Raw genomic sequence first — 24,421 nt, forward strand, 5'->3', positions numbered from 1 at the left:
CAACTACTCATATACCAATGGGATTGCAAGTCCTCTTCATTTTTGATTAGGAGTTCACATTAAAATGTGTTTCAAGGCAAATGCACTTTGTCTGATAACTGCACAGGAAATTAGAATTCCTGTCTGCTACCAACAGCTTTCACCCCAAATGGCTATCTTTTCCTTGAAAAAGTTACAATTCAATCCATTTGCTAAAATGACACGGTTTATAGCAAGAGAAAAATTGGGAAGGGTTAGAAAGGACACACTGAAAGAGCAGCAGAGACTGCTCGTTTAATTTTATTTTCTTATCTTTTCTTACCTTTGCAAGTCTTGCCCTTTTAATGAGATCATTGAGCTTCCTCACAGCAGCCTTCTGCGGGAGACTCTGGATATCCTTGAAAAGATCCTGTGCCTCGGCTTCAAAGAGTCTTCGGTTGTCTGTGTTTCGGAGAGGATGGGCCCAGAAGGAGCCAATGTAGACCCGCAGGACCTCTGGCGTGTCGATCACCTTTCCCAAGGACCACATGAGTGCACCATAGACCCTCATCAGCTGCTGTGTGTCCACTTGGTCAGCCTTATTAAGCACCACTCGAATCTTGTCATCCTGGCCCCGGAATGACTTAATAGCCTCTGAAAACTCATCAGATATATCCAGTTTGTGGGCATCAAAAAGGAGGATGATTCGGTCAACCCTCTCAGCAAACCACTGGAGGACTTGGCAGAAGTCGTAGCCTGAAGGAAGAACACACTGTTACAGTCTTACCATTCAGAAACCTGAGTCTTGGAGAGGGTAGGGCTGGGGATAGAGAACAAGGGGATAATAGCCTCTATCTGGGGGCAAAGAGGAGATTGATCACTCAGACGATAGTATCTGTGGACACTGAGGTCAGAAAAACTGTATCCTGCATTTCCTTAGACCAGTCTCACTATTAACATATTTTGTTTTTTATCACTGCCCTTTTTTCTGTCTCACATCCACATTTGTCTCTTCCCAGGAGTCTGGTTCCAGCACAGCACCCAAGCTAACCAGGACTGTGGGGCTCTGATCACAATCTCTCTTCATCACTGCTCATATTGGTCACTTCTGTAGCACTGCTTATCTGAATTAACAAGGAAAACGGTGCAGGTGCAGCATTCCAGTGCAAGTCAGCAACCAGAAATATTTGGATCCTAAAACCATTTTCAAACTCATCTCTCCTTATCTTGGAACACTTGCTGTTATTTCTGCCACAGCAGACTCAGACGTACAATTTACAAGTAACGTGACTGCACTGCTGATGGTTTTGAGGACATGGCAGGTTACAGAACATGAGCAGTGACCTTTCTGATTGACTGAAACAAGCTTTATCACGTTCTGAAGGAAAGCCTATTCATAGCACCTGTCTAAATGCTTTTACAGGTTCAGATGCTACCTAATCCACACAACAAACAGTATCCAGGAACTCCTCATTCAGAAGTGACACATCTAATCCACAGAGTCACCACTGGTGATGCAGCTTTGGGTTTGGCGTGGATGTGACTCATCTAGAATGAGTAAGGAACAGCAAAGGATGTACTGGGAGCTGATATCCCACCCCTCCTCTTCCTCTCAGAAACAGATCAGACCTGAAAGAGGGAGCAGTCACAATTCAAAGACTGGTATAAAGTAATACACACAGAATCAACAATTTAATATATCCCAGCAGCATGTATTTAAATGCCAACAGCAAAGAAAGCTCAGTTACCACCACTAAGCCGTCCACAGTGTCTTTGATTATTTCTCATCTGTGCAAGATAAATCTTTAAATCTCCAATCCCCCAACCAAGAAAACCCAATTAGATTACTCATACAAGAAACAAACACTTCATACACCTGCTCCAGATACAAGCAAAAGACCCCTCACCACTCCTCATTCTCCCTAGCATCTTTTAACCAGTGTAAATAAAAGGGTGTAGGAGGGAACATTGTAAAGTTGCTTAGCTTTTCTTAATGCTGGTTCAGTCAAGTCATTATTCATTATACCTTCAAGTTGCTGGTCTTCAACAGGGAAGCCAAAAGCAAATCAGCTGGTTGTTTGCTTGGTTTTTTTTTTTTTTTTTCTTTTCCAGTAGAAACTGACTGGTGCCAACATCAAGAAAAGCAGGCATACACGAATGTAACAGGAAAAACAACCCTCCAGATTTGTCATGGAACATACTCGTGCATGTTTAGCAACATGGGAACTAACTCAGTCTTAAACCTTTTGTTTAAAAATTACAAATAGCATATGATACTAAATCCAGAAATTCTAGTTAAAAGTAAGAAAATATCCCCAATTACCTGCATTACCTGCCTCCCTCCCCCCCCAAAAAAACAAAATCAGTCATAAAACGCCGCTAAAATTCCAGCAGAGACACATCAAACTGAAAGGAGGGGGTATGTTAAAAAGCTGATAATGCTGCTCTGAGGCTTTCATAAATTCTTTCCTGTGACCAGCTCCTGAAGGGCTGGATGTGAGATGCAATGTGAGGGGACAAGGAGGAAAGCTGCACAGAACATCTCTGGAAGAGAAGTCTTCTCACTTTACCCTAAGAATCTAATCAAAGTCAGTATGAGTAATTTATAAAAATTTAGCAAGAAAGAAAGGGAGAAGTAAGATCTCCAATGTCATTTGCATGTCACAGCATAGTTGCAAAAGGGCACTAATACTGAGCTACAAAATAGCCTGTTCTGATTTCATTCAAATAAAAGGAAATATGGTCGAAATTAAATAAAATTGCAAATTGAAGCAGGTTAAATTTTACTAAGTTTTTACACAAATGGCTATGTAAGAAGGTGACTTAAAAGTTGGGTTACATAAGCATATAAGTTCCCACCACACATCTGGACTGTGAACTGAAAAAACAACTGTACAGCCAATAAGTGTATAATAAAATGAATTTCTTTTAGATGACCATTAAATATTAATGAAGCATTTGCTTTGAGAAAGAACAGTCCGCTTGTTGAAAATGGCTAAGAAAGACTTAAAAAATCTGAAAATATAATGATTTTAATGAAAATTTGTCATCAGAAGTGAACCTCATTTATCTACCAATTCAGCAGTTTTCCATTAGAGTGTATCTGAACTACAGAGAAGTAATATATGGTTAAGTATTTCCATACAGGTGTACGGATCAGGCCTTTCCAAGTTGAGCAGTACTAGGTCAACACTGATCAGATTGGAAAACTTGACCAAAAACGTTTTGGTGCTGATATTTCTCAGCCTCTGGTTGCTCTAACTGCTATTTTCTCAAAATTTTTCAAAGGTTTGTTCCCAATGACTGATGTCAACAACCATATCCAGAGAGAAGACCTATGTGTCACCAGGTGCAACACCTACTTGCAAATGTATATTAGAAAGTCACGAGTCACCCTTGTACCCAGCTAAGGGACACTGCAGCACTACAGAGCTCTTGACTTTGTCCCAGGCTGTGGGCAGGGAGTGAGCTGGTGCCTCTGACAGAGGTGTAACTGTTGGGCACCAGTAATGGGCTGAGCAGAGACCACAGAGGAGAACAAACTGAAACAGTGCAGAAGAGATGAAAAAGTTGGACAAGGAACTGCTCGTGGTTACCAGCCTTGGAAACACTGATCATGAGCTATCATGTGTCAGCAGCACAGAGCAGAGCATCAGCCCTGTGCCTGGCAGCCACCAGCCATACTCAAAGATACAGCCTGCAGTCGTACAGTATGAGCACTGGCCAGTGGTCTGTGCCAGTCAGTGACACAGACTTAAACAAATGGTAGTCTTTCCCTGTGGGCCCAAGGAAAATAATTTCTGACTTGCCCTAATATCTTCCAAAGCTTTTGCAATTCAGAAAACAATTAGGGAGGCTTGATGGGCTCCACCCATCCTCTTTTAGCACAGACAGGCAGAGTGCCCAGTTCTTACACCCCTGGGGCTGATGACACTGGCACAGCAGCAGAGGTACCTCTCGGGTGAGTGCTGCAATGAGGAGCCTCTAGGCTCAGGGAACAGCACCCACTTAAAAGGTCAGTCAGGTGTGTGCAGGGTGCTGGAGCACTCATCTGCCACTGTTGTCTTGGCACCACACAACCAAGGCTGCAACACAACTTGGACATGAACGAGTGCAGCCTTTCTTCCCTGCCCAATCTGGCGTTCTTCTAACGCCCCAAATGAGCTTCTAAACATCCTACTCTTTCAAACAGAGCTCAGTCACATACAGAAAGATGAACCTTCTGCTATCAGGAGTGCAAGTTTCCAGCTCTGTTAATGAAAGCCTGTCTCACTCCAGCACTCCTGGATAACAATCTTATTACACTCCTGTTGGTGGACTAATAAGGAGAATGTACAATATCTCACTACAAGGGAAAGCCTGGCACAAGGCTGCAAATATATACCATTTTACTTAATCCATAACTACATTTTTACAAGCAAATTGAACTGAGGAAATGAACTGTATTTAAGTAACTCCAGTTTTAAACAATGCAAATTAACTAATATCCATTTTCCCCGGAACTCTTTCCCCATACATTTTGAAACACTTGCCTTCACACCACTCAATCATAAACCAAACACCCCCTCCCCACATCCTGCCAGACACTCATTTTTCCTTCCAAATATTGCAGGCCACACAGACATTGCTGTCTGCCAAGGGCACTGTGAACATCACCAGTGATGCTGGAGAAGTGGCACAGGGACAGGCATTGTCTGGCCAGGGGACAATGCTGGCACACGTCTGTACATTCTCCTCCAGCCACTTACACAGACCCTGAACTGACAGGCAGGAAGCTTCTGGCACATCCTCCTGCCAACAACGGGAGCGGGAAAGGTGTGTCTTGAGACTTCTCTGAATGTCGCACTCTGTGCATATTTTTGACCCTTCAAGCAATCAGCTCCTTCATCTGTGAGCTGGATGCTTTCCAGAGCTAAAAATAGAGCATGCTGGGAAATGGTGCATGTTCTCTATATAGTCCCTTTATGGTTTTCCTGTGTGTTAAAATGAGAGTTAACATTTGAGTCCTCTCATGGTCTCAGAAGGCTTCAATTTACTCCTAGTGATACCTGTCAAATTTGAATATTATACAGATGTTACATTCGTTCATAGGTAAATTATTAAGCAGCAGCTAGTGAGAAGATGGGAAAAAACACCAACAACAAAGAGACAAGGTCTTACACCGGGGCCCTGTAATATTATTCTTCCATCAAACATTTTTAAACAAGAAAAGCTGCAGCTTACCAATGTCAAACACAAACTAAACTTTTAGAAAGCAGAACCCTCTCTGACAGAGACACATTTAGGAACAGCAGAAAATACCTTGTACAGTCCTGCTTACATTTGCACACAATAATTTAGAAAGCCAACAAAGCAACTCAAACTGCAAAACATGCTAAATTAGACTTATAGCATAAATATGTTTAAGTCAGATTGACCCTTTCAGGAAGCGGGTCAGATAAACCTTGCTGTGTGCAGCATCACAGGACAAGTCAAGTTTGTGCTCCACAAAACCACCTATATGCAAACTGCATAAGCAGCCCAAAAGCCATTTACAGGAAATGTATCTGACTATGCAATATTTCAGCCAAAGGTAGTGTAGTATTTCCTAATCATGATAGTGTGGAATAGGTGCATGCAATAAATCCATAGTCATTGTAGATAATTTCATGTATGCTGATACCTCAGTATATGAAACCTTTATTTAACCTGCCCTGAAAGCCTGGAACAGTGAGAGAATAGTGTTCTAAAGCCAACTCCCAAAACCTCATATTTGGTACAACCGCACTGATTAAACCCAACAGCATACAGGAGAATCACACTTTGATAAAAGAACTACAACAAGTGACACTTCAACAAGTGACACAAAATTCATGAAATGGAATCTAATCAAGTTAAAGCCCATGAAACAGGTAAGAGTTTGAGGTTATCACTGAGCCATGTGAAATTAGGTGAAAGTCTATCATATCAAAGGGCAGGCCAGCAAGGCTGTAATGATTGATAAGACACATAACATCAAGACAAGGAGTTTCTGAACAATAAGGGGACAAGAGCCATGTTTTATTAAACCACAGGAGCAATTCTAGATGGTAGTGAAGAGTCATGGTCCTTCAGGCAACACAGGACTACCAGTGAAGCATAACCTGGCAAGAAACACAACTCTGTCTTGCACTTGGAAGTCTGAGACTTCCACAGCATTCCCTAATGGTGTTGAATTTGGTTACACAACTGCTCACTTTTTCAGTGGTATATTAATATGATACTCTAGTTTTCTGCTTATTTCATGTTCCCTTCCATACTGGTACAAAAGTGGCAACAGATACTTGAATGCTGCCAAACATAATTTTCTCTTGATTTAACAAGCAAAGAAGAGGTAAGATGCCTAGTTTTAACTTGAGGAGGAAAAAGGGAGCTGGAATCTGCAGTGGAGAAGCAGACCACTGCTCATTTTATCAGACTGTGAAAACTGAAAACTGGGACCTAAATATTTAGTGGGCATTTTATGAAAAGATTTTTTCAGGACTAAAAATCATTAGTTATACACTCATTTTTTTCTGTCTAAAATAAGAGTGCCAACAGGCAGCATTTGTTTTATTTCTGGTTTCACAACATTACAGCCTTTGCTTGCAGAGACATAGAGCTCTCATGCTGCTCATCTCTACTATTTCACCAACACATCACATAAAGGAAAGTCCAGCACTCTGCCCATGATGAATGCTTTACATGACTATGAGTAATAAAGAGGACAAAACATCACTGAACAAAGAATCCAGAAGCATCTGGTAGACCAGTTTACTAAGTAAGCATAATTTAGATTTACAGTCCTAAGAAGTTAGTCCATTATTCTGTCAGTTTATTGTAAAGACAAGACTATTATTGCATAGCTGCCATATATCGTGCTTGTACCAGGACTTCCTCAAAAAATCCCAGGTGTGATATGTTAAAGAATTGTTTATTTCCTCTGACAGAGGCATGAAACACAAGTTTCCACTTCTTAAGCAAAGGTCTGAAAACAGAGGGCAGCATAAGCCACACCCTGCATCACCACCATTTACAACTCCACAGAAAAGTGACATGCACTTAAATACAGTTGAAGACTGCAAGGAAGAAAGTTGTTTACATTACACTGTTCTGTTTAAATAGTTTCTCAAGAAAGGCTAATGTTTAAAACAGCTTATAAACCGTGTTCAGGTCTCTGCAGAATTTTCATAGTATTAATATTCTCATTCGCTCTTCCTCCTTCTACTATTTGACTTCCTCTTTTGACTGAATTACATTATGGCATGACTGAACAACCTTAAGAAACAACTCTAGCAGCTGTCCCCAGAATAAACCCACCTTATTTATAGCCCCACCCCCGAATTTTTTAGACATGACCAACCTATAACTATTACGAAACATTTCTTCATTCATGAACTTCAATGGTATATATGAGTCATTATTACTTCACGGAAAGCAATTAAAACAATGAAAATAAGGCTTTTTCTCAGGAGTGACAAAGCACTAATTAGTCAATGGACCATGAAACTGTAGCCATTTGCAGCCACAGCAGCAGGATGACAGAAGTACCAATCCCCACCAGCTTTCAAGAGAAAAAATTCCAAACCCTACATCCAGCCATAAAATATGGGTTGTACAGGGCTTGCAGTAAGAAAGTATGGGACAGATCACCATACACTATCACTAAAACAGGCTCCCTAAAGATTAGGATACTAATTTGTCCAGTAGAGCAGAAAAAATTTAGTAAGTTTGGTTATTGTAAAGCTCTGCAACTCACCTCTGCTGATGCGTTGCTTCTCTCCAGAGAGAATGCCAGGGCTGTCAATGATACTGATGCTCTTCAGGACCTCGTTTGGTAGCTGAGAACACATGAACCTGCAGGAAAGGAGGGAAAAAACCCATTCAAAATAGCTCTTGCTCACATACGGATTGTCGCTTGAGCGCTCCCAATTATACACCTGATTTTAGAAAGACTCAAGTGAGATTCAAAAAAGTTGCTGAATCCTGACAAACCTCTATGTTTGGCAACCATACATGTTTAAGAAAAAATACAAAGAGAGTGTCTCAAAAAAGAAAACATAGGGAAACATTGTAAAACTCTATGTCTAAGTGCTGATAAGACTCTGAATTTTACAAGAGCTGACAACTTGGGCCTTAAATGCAACATTAAAAAGATTCCATCAAACCAGCATTTTGCTAGGACCAAAATAAGTACACACAAGAGAAAATTCTTCATGTATTCCAGCTTATGCCCAAACTCAAAGACTGAAAAGGGGAGCATGCAGAAAGGCATACTGACAATATGCTTCAGTCCCTGCCATATCTCCCCCTTGCCTGATCCAGCAGAGTTTGAGTGATTCCTACTCCCTAACCCACCACCCTCCTCAGCTGGGGCACCAGTGAAAACCACCAGTATTTCTCCCACAAACCCAGCCAAAACTATCACGCTGCTGGAATCAGGAGCTCAAATTACACATAGTATGCTCTAAACAATAACCTCCTGCCCCTGCAACAGGAGACAAATTCAATGGTGGTATTATGGAAAAATAAATAATTCACGAGGACTCAGAGCTGTGCAGAACACTTGGTGTGTTACATGCAAGCTACTCTGATGCTTCTGGGATAGTTCATGACTGAAGAACTTCACTGCCCTTCATCATAACCTGCCTTTAAGAGACTGCATAAGAGGTTAATCTTCTTATCAGGGAGCAGCTGAAGATACTAATGAGCACAGAGAGTAACCCACCCTCCTCCTGCAAGGCCACCCCACACAGGGTTAAGCTGTAGCCTCAGGCTCTAAGATGGGGCTGCCCTATGTCAACCTATGGGTTCACAAAGCACACTTCCTTAAAACACAGGGTATCACAGCAAATTGTAGCTGTGACAAGGTCAAACAAGACCTTTAAGGCCAGAGATGATATGAGTGAGGAAGAGTTCAGCCAGTCAAACATCAGATACAAAATGCAAACTATATCAAAATCTAGATGATATTTTATACAATATAAATTATTCAAAGGAAATTGGGAGGAAAAGAAGTCCTAACACCTCACTTCACCTTGTTCTTCAAGAGACCTTGTAGCAATGAGCCTTTAACAAAAGCACACAGTGTCCCTTCTTGGATGAAACAGAAATGGCAGCATCTCCTACGCCTCTCTCTGAAACCCAAGAGGGCATAAGGAAACAGCAGCCACCTAAGCCTGATAGAACCTTAGGGTCTGTAAAACATAATGTAAAATGTTTGTTTTAGTGGGACACCAGCTATAGAAAATACCTCATACCTTAAGGAAACTCTTCCATTAGGGCTAATTTCCTACTAGCTTGAGAAATATTTTTGAAAGAGCAGTGAGGTACTCTTTGAGAAAATTACATTATTTGAACTTGCCAAAACCGAAAGGCAGTGCTATATCAAAGCAAACACATTATGTGGAAGCATAGTGGATGTGCATAAGTGACAAAGAAAATACATTTAATCATGTGAACTGTTACAAAATTATGTACATCACTAGTATGTACAGCATGAAGTTGCTTTCAAAAATTTGGAAGTGTGAAGACTAAATTTTCATGTATATTTTTTCTTATCACTCTCCTTCAACCTTAGAAAGCCCAGTGCTTGTTCAGTATCACCAAGATGTTTCTAGACCTGTCTTATGGGAAGAAAGACACTGTTATGCCAGCAGAACAATACAGCAGTGTCATGACGCAGGCACCACCCAAACTGGGACTGCTGGAAAAGACCATGCAAGAAAATAGAGAACTACAGGCCTAGAAATGTAGACACTGCAGTCTTTGCAGAGTCATTAGTGGCAATGGGGGGAAAAAAGTACATGATAAACATGTGAAATAGAAGCATGAACTCAGAATTAACTGGCTGTTAACTTTTAGAGTACGCCTGCAAGATAAAGATGACAGATGGGTTAAAAATCTTGCCTCAAACTAATATTTCAGACAACTTAAAACTGTAATGATAGTGGTATTTAAATATCTCTTTTTAACACTGAGACTTATTTCTTAACATCCCACTTCATGCAGGTCATGACAGTGCTGCATCATAAAAAGCAGAACTATATACTATCCACCCAAATGACAAACAGACTTAAACCAAAAAAAAGTGTTACAAAAACAGTTGTATGAATGAGATGACTGCAATTGCTTATGACACATGAGAATAGACCAGGACCATGCATTTTTTCTCAGTAGCACTAATTCATTTACATGCTTTTTTGGTATAATGCAATATTCTTCCCTCACCAGCACCCAGGGGCACACTAGGTCCTGTTTCCCTTCCCTTTCCTCCCCAACTTCTTTTAAAAGTATACAGGAGAAATAAGAGACTGCCAGAGGAAAATCTCTCACAAGCAGTGAGATAAAGGGGGCAATCAGAAAGGGTCATGGAAAAAGACAAAAGCAAGGTAACATCAATAAATTAATGCAGCTAATTACCAAGTACAAGCCTTGATTGTGATACCATGTTATTGTCTGTTTCATTTTTTCCATTACCTCAGTCCCTGTTTCCTGTCATTTGGATTGTTACACTTGAATGAAAAGGGCACTCAATCGTCTAAGTGTTCATAGACTTAAGTTCCTCCACAAAACAAAACACTAGGATTGGGAAACCACTTAAAAAATAAGGGGGGTGGGGGGAAGTAGAGAAAAGTCTATTAAGGCAGGAGTGAAAAACATAGTATCAGATAAAAAGAAAAGTCAGTATGGCAAACAAGAAAAGGCAAAGTAAAATATGTAGTATGATTACAGGTAACCTAGTAGGAACTCAAAGATAGATGAAATTGTCTTAGGCTTCAGTAAGTGAAGTCATAAAGAGAAAGGAGTTGGTAAGTTTTGAAAAATGCTCAGGAAAGGATAAGCACCTAGATCTCTGCTGAATAACTAAAGAGTGAGAGTGACTGTTGGGGAAGATAAGGGTGCTCACAGCACTTCAATATAGCCATATCACGGTCACCAAAAGAACTGGAATAATTTAGTGAGTTACTTTGAAAGTACATCTCTTTAGCCATCCAATAATTTTGCTTTCATAATAGTCAGGCAAAAAATTACATCGCCACTCATCCTAATACGTATCATTGCAATGGTCTGTGCAAATATTTGAATATTAAGCAAAATACAATTTACAGTATATTAATTTTTTGTAGACAGAGCGCAATGGTGAGGAAAGGGAGAAACAGAATAGTGATCTGGAAGACAGAACTTAGCCAATAATCTCAAAACTGTTATTTAAAAGGGACTTGACTACAGCTTCCCAGAGCACATATTCTTATCTCTGCAAAGCAATAGCCAAGCCAACTGTAAGCAGCTATAAACTTTCTTCTTTGAGTAAGCACAGCAAGAGATAAAACTGTACATGATGAACTTCTCACACGCATGCCAGTATTTATCGGCCAAACAGGAAAGTTTATTGTTAAAAAGAACCAATTTAGATTAATTGGCTTGCAAATTGAGGCCTCCATGTCAAGCTACCATCAAATACAGGAAGAAAACAAGGTGATTGCTTGGACAATAAGAACAGAGTTATTAGTAACTAACTCTCAACTGGAAATATTTAGCATGCTACTCAAGTTTCCTATGAAAATATTCACAGCCCCTGAACAACTCTTCCCTTTTTGCAAATACACAGCAGAAGCTAACACTATCTCCCTGGTCTATGGAACTACTTGAACACCAGGTAGTCGATATTAAACACTTAACAGCTGGAGTTTTTATTTTATCCATGGGGAACATTTGAATCTTTTCCATTCTTGTAGGTCTTTTTACATATCCCAACAATTCACAATTTTAAACAGCTATACCAAGACATCCAGTGAAATCAGTGGAAAGGATCAAGACAGCATCAAAGGGAAAATATTTGCTTTCTTTTTTGTTTTTTTTTTTTTTTGAATGGTAATTTTTAATAATAGTACTAACCTCTCAGTTTTATTGAACAGAATTTTTGCATAAATTGATCCTGAACTGTTCCATCCGGCGTAATGCCTCACAAACAAGTAGCCCAGTGGATCATTTCTACAGTTTTCTGTGAACTGGTTTTAACAACTATTTTCTATTCAGGTAACTGAATATCTCTATCCTAATGCCACCCTACCTAGTAGTGCCTTTTTTTATTTAATTCACCTGAACTGCCACCACTCCTGCTTCTGTTTGAATATTTATTCCATGCTGCTCAAAACAAAACATGCCAGAATTTAAACTGAATCATCAGAAGACAGAAAGCAAGATGATCTCACCTGTTCAGGAAAGCATTTCCAAAGCGGCCGAGTTTCCGGAATGGCTTCTTAGGATCAACAACCAGGGCATTTCCAGGAACATTTCCTTCTGTTTCTCCATACATCACAGCAATAAAGGAATCTGTGGTAGGCTCTGGACCAATCCGCATGCCTGGAAAATCTTGCTCGAGCAGATATCTAGACGTGGAGAATACACAAATGTATTTATACATAATAACTATATTTATACATAAATATTCCAAAAGAATGAATGATTGGGATCCACGGCAAAAGCAAATACCTATAATTTGCTTGAAAATTTCCAAGGATATGTACATTCTATAAGAAGATTACATTTTCCTGCATTTTATTATTTCTGTTAACTGGGGAAGGAGGAAGAGAACTGCATTCATTTATCACAACATCTAGGTAAAAGGATAAAGTAAATCCCTTTACAAAGACAGTGTGGAAAGTACTCCCTCAAATGCCTCAACCATTTAAGTGGATGCTTCTATCAATGATCCAGGTGCTGTAGGTTACACTACAAAACATGGCTGCTTTTCTGAGTGTTTTCAAGACTATACCAGTGCTGCTGGTACAAAAAGGGAATGGTTTGAAACTGCATGTGAGCAGACCCAATTGGCTGACAGATCTAACCCTTTAATAACTTGGTATGATCTCATGAACTTTAACTCATCCTACCAGAGGCAGAGAGAGCTGTTATGAGACAGTAAAGTTACAGCTGTTTGGGAAATTTTTATTTTCTTTTGACCTGCATATCAAAAAGTAATTGTTAACTAAGTCAGATCTGCAGAACTTTAGGCCTGACAGTAAAGAACTTCCGAAAGGCATCAAGTCAGGCAGTGCTATGCCACCAGAAACCATCTTGCACCTCCCTTTGAGTAGTCTACTGACAGAAGACACAGACAGCACATACTCAGGGGACCAAGCCTTGACTTTCCAGACAACAAGGTTTGAAATTAATTAAGTGCATATTTAAGTATTAAAACAATGGAACCAAGGCATTTATTTACATAAAAAAAAGCCTGTCTGCATCCCTTCATGGATGGCAAGTGTGAAGTAAAAGCAGCCCCAAGTCCTTCGAGCAAGCCACATTCTATGACAACTGGCACTGTTCAGAGAGACACAGACAACCCTGCTTAACTTTAAAGCATGAGTGTTATTGTCCTCAGTCACAACAGCACCATCTTGGCACTCAAGACTAAAACAATGTCACCCTGCCGTTCTTAAAAAAAAAACCACCACAATTTTAATCAACTACAATTTAAGTATTTAAATAATCAAAACTGGATTTACATAAGAATTCTTCTTCAGGCACAGGTGGTGGTCCTACATACAACTACAGCACGTAACTACAGTTACGTTTTAGTGCATCTATATTAATGCTGCTCTTTTAATAAAGTTTTATTCTTTATTTAATCCAACAGTGCTATGCCTATTCAGCTATAATTTCCTAAATCAATACTGATTTGAGAGGACTTCCTGGCTGCTTTTGCTGCAAAAAACATTTTACATAGTACCTATACTTGCTGAACAATCTCTGTCTTTAAATAAAGTATCCAAGCATTCACAAACTTCATAGATCAGAGCACAGAAGCTGATTTTAAGGAACTAAATATATATTACATATTTTAAAGACTGTTTTCCACTAGCCTTAGCAAACTGGCTCCAATTAGCTCAACCTATGACCAGGGAGCATGGAACAGTTATTTACATGAGATTTCCTGCAGATTTCTGCTTCCAAAAAAAAAAGAAATTTAAAAAATGCCAATATTAAAACTTGTGAGGAAGGAGGAACATAAGAACAATCATGCCAGAACATGCCAATCTGTTCTATCTCTAGAATAAGCTGCAGCTAATGCACAGTAACAGGGAAATAAAACTGACCCCTCTCCAAAAGCAAATGAAAGAACACTCAAACCTCTCTGCCCACACAGATCTGTAAAATGCAGCAGATCCCTCACTGTACAAACTAGATCATGTAATGAAATGAAGACAAAACTCCTTTAATTGCTCACCAGTTGAACCTCTCATGGAAATCCGGGACTTTCAAGTGTTGTGGCAAACACCTGAAACACGAAAGTGTGTTCCTGCCTCTTCACAGAGCATCATTGCAAACCAGAGTTCTCTAAAACAGGATGCCAAGGCTAACTCACAAGAGCCACTAAAATTTTCCAGATTGGAGTTATCCATGGCTTTGATTCTGAAAGATCGATTACACTTTCATCTTTTAAAAAAAGGTTTTTAACCTGCCATGATAAAATGTTCTACTTCAAACATTGCTTTTTCTCATTGTCCTTCTTTTAAAAGGGATCTCTAAGAACTCGTAAATAAGCTCTTCTCTTGATACAAATTCTCATTCCCAGGCTTCTGCTGACAGAGGCAGCAACTCATAAGGTGACAGACAACACATACAAGAAGATGGTGCAAGAGCAGCAGTAAAGAACATATATTGAATCAAATGCCCAGGAGTGAAGTCACACATCCCAGGTCAAGGAAAACTACATTGTGGGATCTGAATACAGGAGCAGACACCTCCAGGATAACAGGATAATTGCCATCTATCATAAGCTCATAAATCATGGCATGAATAATGACATTCAGTTTTTTAGATGCCTAAAAAAGTAATCTCATGGCCTGCTCATGAATTTGCTGCACATGTAACACTTGCAAAATTAAAGAGTTACAAGTACAGAGTACTTTCAGGATTTCCAACATCTCTATTTGCTGCTCTGATAGCGCAAATTCAGATTAGCTGTTTATTGAAATGACTAAACCAGAATACAGTGCTACTGAACTGCAATGATACTTCCAAGTTAATGTCATAAAGGCAGCTTTAAAAAACAGGCTTTTACAGCGATAACAATCCAGGAAGGCAAGACCTCCTTCCAAATACCAAGCCCCACCCAACAGTCACAATGCTCTGCCTGGTACAACTATTCAACAGACACACCAATCGCTTTGCAACACAGGTATTTTCCATTAAGATTGGCTCACAATTGCACATCAAGAATTAGTACAGACTAAAATAAACCTGTTCTTGAGCACTGGCTGTGCTCAAGTGTGATGGGTTTGGCTGGGACAATAACTACTATATGGCTGTGTTTTGGATCTGTGCTGAAAAGTGTTGACAATACAGGGATGTCTTCATTACTGCTGAGCAGCACTTACGCAGAATCAAGGCCTTTTCTGCTTCTCACCCCACCCCACCAGCAAGTGGCTGGGGGTGAACAAAGAGTTAAGATGGGACACAGCTGGGACAGCTGATCCCAACTGACCCAAGGGATATCCTGTACCATATGGCAACGTGCTTAGCATATAAAGCTAGGGGAAGAAGGAAGACAGAGACACTTGAAGTGATAGCATTTTCTCTTTCCAAGTCACTCATGTGTACGACAGAGCCCTGCTTTCCTGGGAATACCTGAACACCTGCCTGCCCATGGAAAGGAGTGAATGAATTCCTTGCTTTGCCTTGCTTGTGATGCTTTTGCTGTACCTACTAAACCGTCCTTATCTCAAGCCATGAGTTTTCTCACTTCTACCATTCTGATTCTCTCCCCCATCTCACTGTGCAGGGTGTGAGTGGCTGTGTGGTGCTTGGTTGCAAGCTGGAGTTGTGGGGTGAGCTAAGCCTCAACACACTTCTCAGCATGAATAAACAGTTTTACTTACCCACACAAAAGGTAAGAGCAGTCGACTGTAAATTGAAAAGCTGCCAATGTTTCTGTACCAAATGCTACATTAGCAACAGGAAAATACCTGGATTTTCAGCATTGGCAACTACATGCTCTTCTCAGGAATTTTCAGCATAGAAGGAGTTCAAAAAGGTTCACAGGAAGAATGCTTAAAAATAGCCAATGCCCCAAAGACAGTCTAGATCAAACAACAGACATCCTGTTGATTCTTCTCCCTTTGTTTTTACCTGGGCTATAACCTTTCAGCTTTGCCAATAAACATTCATCTATGTTCCTCTGCAAGATGTATAGCCAGACTATGGGAAACCAGTTTACAAAGTTCCAGAGACAGAAAATATTACTCACAGTTGCAAATACTGATTATCATCTGAAGTCTAAATGCATTAGCTAGGCCACGCTAATGCACAAATGCAAGTGAGCTGGACAGAGCAGCACTGAACGGGGATACCCTGTGATGCATCAGGAGATAAACTCACGGCTCCTTTACAGGGCTGCTCACCTCCACGCTACATACTGCACCAAACACTCCGCTTTTTTTTAAACAGCAAAACTAGCAGATGTTTGCTTTAGTGTAAGAATTCTGCTCTAAACAAGTCAAAGCTTTCATGTAACAAAGAAGATACAGCTTTCACCCAAAGAAATTAAGACGGACCTACTCCCCACTTCACCCCCGAAGAAACAGATGCAGCTGCACAAGCAATTGCACCCACTTGCAGACTCCAGACATTATGCATACAAAAGGGTGCTTTCATAAAAGTCAGGCTGAGTTAAATCACAGGAAGTTTTCAATTTTTAACCTCTGAGTAATACCTGCAAGCAAAGTAAAAGCACAGCCTGGCACTCTGAGGAATTCACTTCTGGTTTGTCTCATGTTGATAAGTTCTTTAAAAAAACCAACAGTCTCCTACACTTTTAAAATAGAAAAATAAATGACAAGTTAAACACTATTAGACTAGAAGTTTAATTAACTGTTAGAAGAAAAGAAACTATCTATTTGCATTGACTACCTCCTATCTTTTTTTCATACAGTACAATTCTCCTCCCCTTCCTTTCCCCATTTCTTTTCCAAAACAGGCATGAGAAATTGAGACAATTACAGAAGCTGCAAGGCCAAGCAGCTCAGAGTAAGATAAGCAATTGGCTCTCACCATGCTCCCACTTCATTAAACACAATTGGACAAGCATTCACACTGGGATATATTTGCTTGAATCATCAGCATTGTCAAATACTCGAATAAAACTATCACCACACTACACCTTAGACAGCAAAACTGACAGGTTTCACTGCATTGTTCCAAGTGCCAAAGCGGATAAACAGCACTGAGTGAAAAAACATAAGAGCTGAAAGAAACCTGGAAGTGTTTGTTTGCATATCTTAATCCCCAGGGACCTTTAGTCACTGGTAGATCAGTGCTTTCCATAAAGACTTAGTGGAAGGAACTGGGTGGATATGGATGTGTCAGAGGTATGAAAATGTGAAGTTCTCACGATAATGTCTAAATTAAAGCAAATCCCAAATGAATATTTGGCAGCTAAACAGAATTGTTATGTTCACACATAAACCCAGTAGTAAACACTTAGGCAGACCTAATATACCCTCCTGACGATGAAGTGGAGAAATGTGAACAAAAAGCAGTTTTAATTAAGATTTAAAATAATGTTTGCTTATTAAAAGGTTTGCAGGAATAAAAACCCTGTAGTGCTACTTCATTCTAAGAAAAAATAATCTACAACAAAGATAGAATTAAAACAATCTTGAAAGGGCATGATATTTTTCCATAGGAGATTCAGCCTACTAGAGGGGAAATTTATTTCTGGCTGATCTGGACACTATAATATTTTCCCATGTCTTCTTCTAAGTTTGCACACAGCATACGAGAACTTCTCTTTTTTTGCCCTTCTTTTTCTCCTCTAAATTGGATTTTGAGTAACAGTCACTGTGACACTATTGTCTAAGTTGCTGCCCATCTTCAATGGAGCATTTTTTCACGCTGATTCAACCAATTATTATCTACTCTATAGAGAACACTGAGGTAATGAATGTTGATCATAGTGAGGTCCTTTAGAAGCAATAACAGATATTCTGCCACTGATTTGGGCTCAACACTCAATACCTGCCTTCTTCAATACCTTGTATAAGATTAAACTGCTCTGCAAGCTACCTAAAATGTGGACAGGAGGAAGGGGTAAGAGGGTGAATAGAAGGGTACATCACAGTAGAAGCCACCTCCTGCATCAAGTCAGGTATTTTAATTCAACACATGAGAAACCATATTTGAAAACGTCATCTTTGTCAAAATTGTCTGGGCATCTTCATCCAGTACTAAGAAATGCTAAAATAAAAGCTGGAAAGAGGTGTGATAAATTACAGGTCTTTTCTCCTTCCGACTGTACATTAGTATCAGTCAACCTTTTGCTCGGTATTTTATTGTTACAGTGATAATAAGTTACTCACAAAGCAACAGTAGCAAAAAGACACATAAGGCACTGCAAGGAATATTAATGTTTTTAAGCACAATACTGACTTGCACTTCAGTCAAATGCAGGCAGCTATAAAGGACAGAAAAGTTGGATGCCCATAAATCAAGAACGAGTGTTCTCAACCAAGGCAAACTCTTACAGGAGGGGAGAAATAAAGTTTTCTATGAATTGCAAATAACAGAACAACTCTGCTGACAGGCAGAACAAGTTCTGGTATGCACATATTTGGGACCTTTCTGCCTCCCTTTGTACTACCCACGCTCTCCCCATCCCTTGTCCATAAGCCAAGTAACACTTATCTGGAAATATATACAGACTAACAAGGCAACTGTAATTTTAAAGAAGAAAATAATGAGTATGCCTAGAGAAATGTTAGAAAAATACAAATCAAACACCCCCCCCCACACACCACCTTGTGACTGTCGGTGGAGATCCTGAAACTAAGTTTCTTTTCTTTTAATTACAGTCTTGTTTCTATTTTAAAAATATTCCTCTGAGCAACACCTCTTTATGGGTTTGTGGGAATTCAGTAATAATCAGTAAAGAAACCATGTTCAGCTTCAAGCTTTCAATTAGCTAGTTGTAAAACCAGAAAAGACACATGATTAGTTCTGCAAACATCTGAAAAGCTCTCAGGTGATTAAAGGTAAACATTGCTCTTCAGTGGAGAGGGGAGGTAGGTATTTTGCACTGCAAGAAGAAAACACTGTTATGGCAAGGCTGCCGGTAGTCTTTGGAACTGAAAGAAATATTTTAAAATTTTACAGAAGGACTATAATGAACTTCAGATATAAGCACATCAAAATGTGAACCAAGTGACCACTCAGTGTCTTTTGAAGAGTTGGGCACAACCTTAGACTGATTTGCAAGGTGCATGTGAGAGGGAAACTCAAACATATGCAAAATATTCGCAGGTTTATAATATTGTGCTTACCCGAGATGTGCTTCAGCTTCCTGAAAATGAGTCACTAAGAAACTTAGAAATAAGGAACAAAGGAAAGACAGAAAATACTACAACAGGGACAACACTGTTAAGCTGCCTTAGTAGTGATACTGCTTCTTCAATGTAATTGATCAAAATAAAGGCACATGGAAGGGGAGGCTTTCCAGATAGCACGTGCTTTTTGCCCAAAACTCTTGTCACGTTACACTTTTACCATCACATCCGATCTGTGCATTAAGCTACTTTCGGGAAAGAATGGGGAGGAGGTAAGGTTAAATGATCCCTACTGGCCGGTGCAGTCATACCGTTTTAACACGAAGCTCCTGGTTTTCCTTTGAAATAACTTAGAGATTAAAAGAACTAAGAGGAAGTAGACAACGAGGGTACGCTTTATCAGCAGAACATGAAATAGAGATAATATTCTTGAACAGGAAGCAAGCGGCGAACTACAGAGCGTGTAACAGGGTCGGGAGCGGCACCACTCGACACAGCACGGAGGCTCTCGGTAAGCCCCGCTGGCTGGGAGGGTCGCCGGCCGCGGGCAGGCGCCAGCCCTGTCACCCCACTGCGGGGCCGCCCGCCACCGGCACGGCGCTGCCCGGCCTCGGCTCGCACCCGCGGGGCAGCGCTGTCCCGCACGGGCGGGCTCGCCGCGGGCTGCGCCGCCAGAGCGTGGGAGGGATTTACCGCAGGCAGCACCACCCCGGGCAGGAGGTGAGCGAGGATGACCGAGCGGCCGGCGGGGGCGAGGCGGGCAGGGCGCCGGCCGGCGTTCCCCGAGCGGGGCCGCGGGAGCAGGGGCCGCGCATGCCGGGGGTCACCTACCGGATGAAGGTGGTCTTGCCGGTGCTGTACTGCCCCACCAGCAGCACCATGGGCTTGTTCTCGAAGTCGGCCTCCTCCAGGGCGGGCGAATGGAACTCATGGAAGCGGTAGTGCTCCTCCAGCGGCAGCAGCTTGCGGAGGTAAAGGTCCCGCAGCCCGCCGGTCACCGTCTGCACCACGTCGGTGCCGCCGCTGCGCTCCCGCCCGCCGCCCTGCTTCCCCAGCCAGCTGAACATCCCGCCGCCGCTGCCGTCCCGCCGCACTGCCGCTGCCGCCGCCGCCGCCGCGCCTCCCGCACACGCAGCCGCCGCCGCGGACCCGCCCCGGCCCGGCCCGGCCCGGCGCGGCGAGAGGCGGTGCCAGCAGCGCTGCCGCGCTCCGCTCAGCGGCGGGGCCGGGCGGGGCCCTCTCCATGCAGCACACACCCTCGGAGCCTGGTGGGTTTGGGGTTTTCCTGAAGGGGAAGTTGGTCCGGTTTTTTTTCAGAATACGAGGATTTAATTTTTTTTTTTTTTTTTTTTTTTTTTTTTTTTGCCAAAAGTCCGCCTCTGGAGGTTAATTGTACCTGCTGCTCCTCTGCGCTAAAATCTCAACCCCTTGCGATGAAATCCGGAAACACTTTGACAGCTCCGATCTGAACATAGAATCGCCCAAATGCTTTCCGTGTTTTTCTGATGATGGTTGATGTCTTTGGATGCCAAAGAAGTGTGTGATGCCGTGGTGTTTAGCTACGACATCAGGCAACCGTTTTAAACACAATGAAAAATCTTAGCATAACATGGAAATGTTTCTGCGAGACGCGTGTAGCAGGTACGGCCATTAGTTTTAACCTTAGGTCCTGCATTGTGTTAAGCCACGTAGGAGGATAACATTGCCCATTGATTTTACAGGAGGTTTTAGTGGAGTATAATACCAGATTCACTACAGCCTTGGGAAAATGAATAAAACAAATTTTTTTTTATCCTCTGACATTAAATGTGTGCTCACTAACTACATAGAAATAAAAAACTTGGGATCTCAGTTAAAAAAAAAAAAAGAGTGGAAATTTTTGCTGAAACTGCGTTTAAACCCTATTTACAAATGTATCTTTTGTGTTACACACTTATGGCTCCTTCTCAGCATCCGTATCATTTAAATCCCCTCTTGCTGGTCCAGCACATCTACTGTTTCACATTTTATCTATGTACCTTTCTTCCTCCTCATTTCCATATTGAATACTTCATTTTCTCAGTATGGTCCAGGTCTTTTCTAAATAAATCAGCAGGTTTAGATGCGCTCTTTTCATCTCCTTCCTCTCTACACTGTTCCTCAAAGAACAGATGTTAGACTTTAGCAATACTCAGTTCTGGGCATTTAACCACTTTGCCTTTTCTTGGTTCCTTGCTTTGCATTTTATTTAAGGCTGCACATATGTTTTGCAACTCTTTTGTTGCAATTTCCATGCTGAGTCTAAAGATTTTATACCATTTCACATAGGGTCTTGCTGACTGGTTTCCTCATTTTTTAAAATCTCCTTTTCGTAGTTTGGTTTTGTATTCTTTTAATTGTCATTACTTTTCTCCGTGGATTAATTCATAGGTAATTAAGTTATCCTTGTAGTTACTTACACCTTCTCTATGTTACTTCAGTAATTTCTTTTAAATTAGTCTTGTATCACCTCAACTTTTGAGGTCTGACTGCTCCTATTAATTATCTGCAAAAATATCTGAGCTGTGGAAAACCTAAGTACTGCAGTGTGAAGTGAGGTTCCTTTCCCCCTTGTCTGTGGTGCTACATCCAGTATTTAGTGACTGGAGAACCTTACATATCTCACAGGGCAGGTACAATACTGTCTCAGATTATCCTCTGAGTCTCTGGGAATTTATGATTCAGTGCAGGACTGAGGCAGATGCAGAAGCATTGTATTTTTTCAGTCCCCAAAAATTTTCCAGTGACTGCATCAATCAGTTATTTGAATGCATAAAATTTTATCAACAAGAAAACTTAATTACATGTGTGCAGAACTACCTCACTTTCTTTAAACCTACTGCCTGCTAGTTTCATCTGATCCCCTCCAGGTCTTGTGATAAAAGAGAGGTGCACTGACTTTGTGCATCTCTCTCTTCTCTGCCTTTCACTCCTCCTGTGCTTTTTCTAGGGTGCAGATTCTTTATCTATTTGTGCCTTGTGTGGAAGCAGTTCCACCTCCTTGATCAGGCCTGACATTTTCCTCTGTCTTCTTGTTGAACAGAGAAAACTGAGATACTGAGTAAGGATTCCATGCAAGATTTTTGAAATGGGGTAAAGTGTTCATTGTTCTCCATGACCCTTTCGTGTCTGCTAGAAAGCAGCAGGAAGGGCAGGGAAGTGTTTGCACTCACACACCTCAGTCTGCTTGTCTTCAGACTTCCTGCCTAGATGCTTCCTGCTGTTGGTGAAATAATTTTTGCCCTTCAGACAACAAAGCTCTAACTGTATATGGGAACCTGGGAGTGCTTCCAAATTCCCAGGTCTGGCTGTGCCCTCTGGCTACATCCCGTCCCATATTGTGATGAGATCCAGCAATCATCAGCAGGACTTCTGTCTTTGCTCTCTCGTTCCCATGGGAGATAAACTCTGGCCATACAGTCCAGGAGCTCTATGGGCTCCTGTAGGGTGCAGGTAAAGTGTTCACTGACCTAAGTGGCAAACAGAAGGATTACATCTCTGTGCACCACCTAGGAGGAGACCCTCAACGTTGAGGGCAAAGGAATTTGTAAGACTTCCATTTTTGGCCCACAATAACAGGGTTTCTTGACAAAGAATACTACAGCAGAACTGAGGAGCAGGGAAAGCTGTAGGAAATAGGAGCTTGTAGACATAAGCTGTCTAATAAGTAAACCAATAGCATTGAATTAAAAAATGTAAAAGAAGAATAAATATAGACTTTTACAGATTCCATCTGTCAAAAACGCAGACTGCTTACTGGAAAGAAGCCATGTTAATGTCACAACCAAAGTGTCAGAAAATTGAAAGTTGATGTTCTGTTTACTTCAGTTGCCATACTCTACAGCAAGTTAAAAAAAAAAAAATCACGCTTGCATGAATGATATTAGGTATACAATTTTAGTTTTGCTTTCTCTGTTTCTTGTGTCATTTCTATGTAATAGTCTCAAAGACTTTAATATTATTAATATTAAAAAACATTTGGTATTATCAATAGCATTTAAACCCAGATTGCTAAAATAAATTAACATGAGTTGGTTCTTGTAGAGATGGGTCGTAGTTGTAATCCTAAGCTCAAGGGGTCCCAGGATCCCAGAGCAGTTTACATCTAGGTGTGGAGCAGATATACTTTCTTCTTCAATAATTTTTCAGCAGCTATGAAATGTTTGGATGTTGTCTTTGTCTTGCTAGTAGAGGAAGAAGCACCTAAAATAAATGGCTTTAACATGTATTTGGTATGAAAAATGTTTATTTGCTCTAACTCCTACTCAAAAGAAGTGGTGTATTATACAAATTTAATATTTATTTACATTCACATAAAGACTCCTTAGTTCACAAATGGTTTTTTTGATTTTGTTTTAGAGACAATGGATTTTGTTCTCTGCTGCATTTCTGGACTGGCAATCCTCTGTTTTTATAGCACAGGTAGAACACAAATACAGTCAGTGTAAACTTCCTCACGCTTCCTTATCCACGCAGTTTGGCCCTGGCCTGGAAGGTCACTTCTGCAAGTACAGTGGAGCACAGCCTCACCTCGCTGCCCTCCTAAGGTTGTCAATGAGGGAAGCACATTCGTTCATTAAGGAAGAGCTGGTTTTTTGAGTTTATTCCCTCCACTGACAGACAGGCTTTAACATTTTTGATGACAAATGAAGTGCTATTCTTAGCATTCTTTGGCTTTTCTTCACTTCTTAATAAAATTCCTTTCCTTCTTCATCGACAGGACTCATAGAGACTTTATTTCATATTCCCTGGTGCTGGGCAGTCAGCCAAGTGCTGGGTTCCCTCTCTGTCAGGCACACGCATGCCACAGCCATCGGGTGGTTTTTGCAGTGCTTGCTCTTTCTTACGCTGCTTTTTCCGCTCCACAGCAGTACGCAAGGCCTGAAGAATCAAATCTTTGTTGTTCTGGACGTTGTAGTAACTGAGGTTCACCAGTTTGTCAAAATTTTCCTCTGAATAGCTCAGATTGTTTATGTAATATGGGCCACAGGCATTGGCAACATCAACCTCACCCTCTGCCATCTCTGAGGGACTACGTTTCACACCTAGCAGACAAGCAGTGACATGGTTAATTTGCAAAAGAACAATTAGGTTCTGGGTGTTTCTCAGTCACAAATAGG

General features: G+C 41.0%; 2 protein-coding genes across 9 annotated transcripts in view; both read right to left on the minus strand.

The window, feature by feature from the left end:
* EHD4 (EH domain containing 4) overlaps positions 1-20,357 on the minus strand; it is a 30,098-nt gene extending 9,741 nt beyond the window's left edge. The window contains exons 1-4 of the mRNA XM_069017416.1: positions 20,115-20,357; positions 12,171-12,347; positions 7,715-7,812; positions 302-714 (exon numbers count right to left, since the gene is read on the minus strand). Coding sequence (XP_068873517.1) covers positions 302-714; positions 7,715-7,812; positions 12,171-12,347; positions 20,115-20,350 — 924 coding nt within the window. The 5' untranslated portion in view covers positions 20,351-20,357. The remainder of the gene's footprint in view (positions 1-301; positions 715-7,714; positions 7,813-12,170; positions 12,348-20,114) is intronic.
* Positions 20,358-23,661: 3,304 nt separating this feature from the next.
* LOC138111500 (cytosolic phospholipase A2 epsilon-like) overlaps positions 23,662-24,421 on the minus strand; it is a 32,108-nt gene continuing 31,348 nt past the window's right edge. For all 8 annotated transcript variants that reach the window (XM_069017415.1, XM_069017408.1, XM_069017409.1 and 5 more), the window contains one exon: positions 23,662-24,346. In XM_069017415.1, the coding sequence (XP_068873516.1) occupies positions 24,036-24,346 (311 nt within the window). In that variant the 3' untranslated portion in view covers positions 23,662-24,035. The remainder of the gene's footprint in view (positions 24,347-24,421) is intronic.

Source organism: Aphelocoma coerulescens, chromosome 5 (genome assembly GCF_041296385.1).
Source record: "Aphelocoma coerulescens isolate FSJ_1873_10779 chromosome 5, UR_Acoe_1.0, whole genome shotgun sequence".
NCBI classification, from domain to species: domain Eukaryota; kingdom Metazoa; phylum Chordata; class Aves; order Passeriformes; family Corvidae; genus Aphelocoma; species Aphelocoma coerulescens.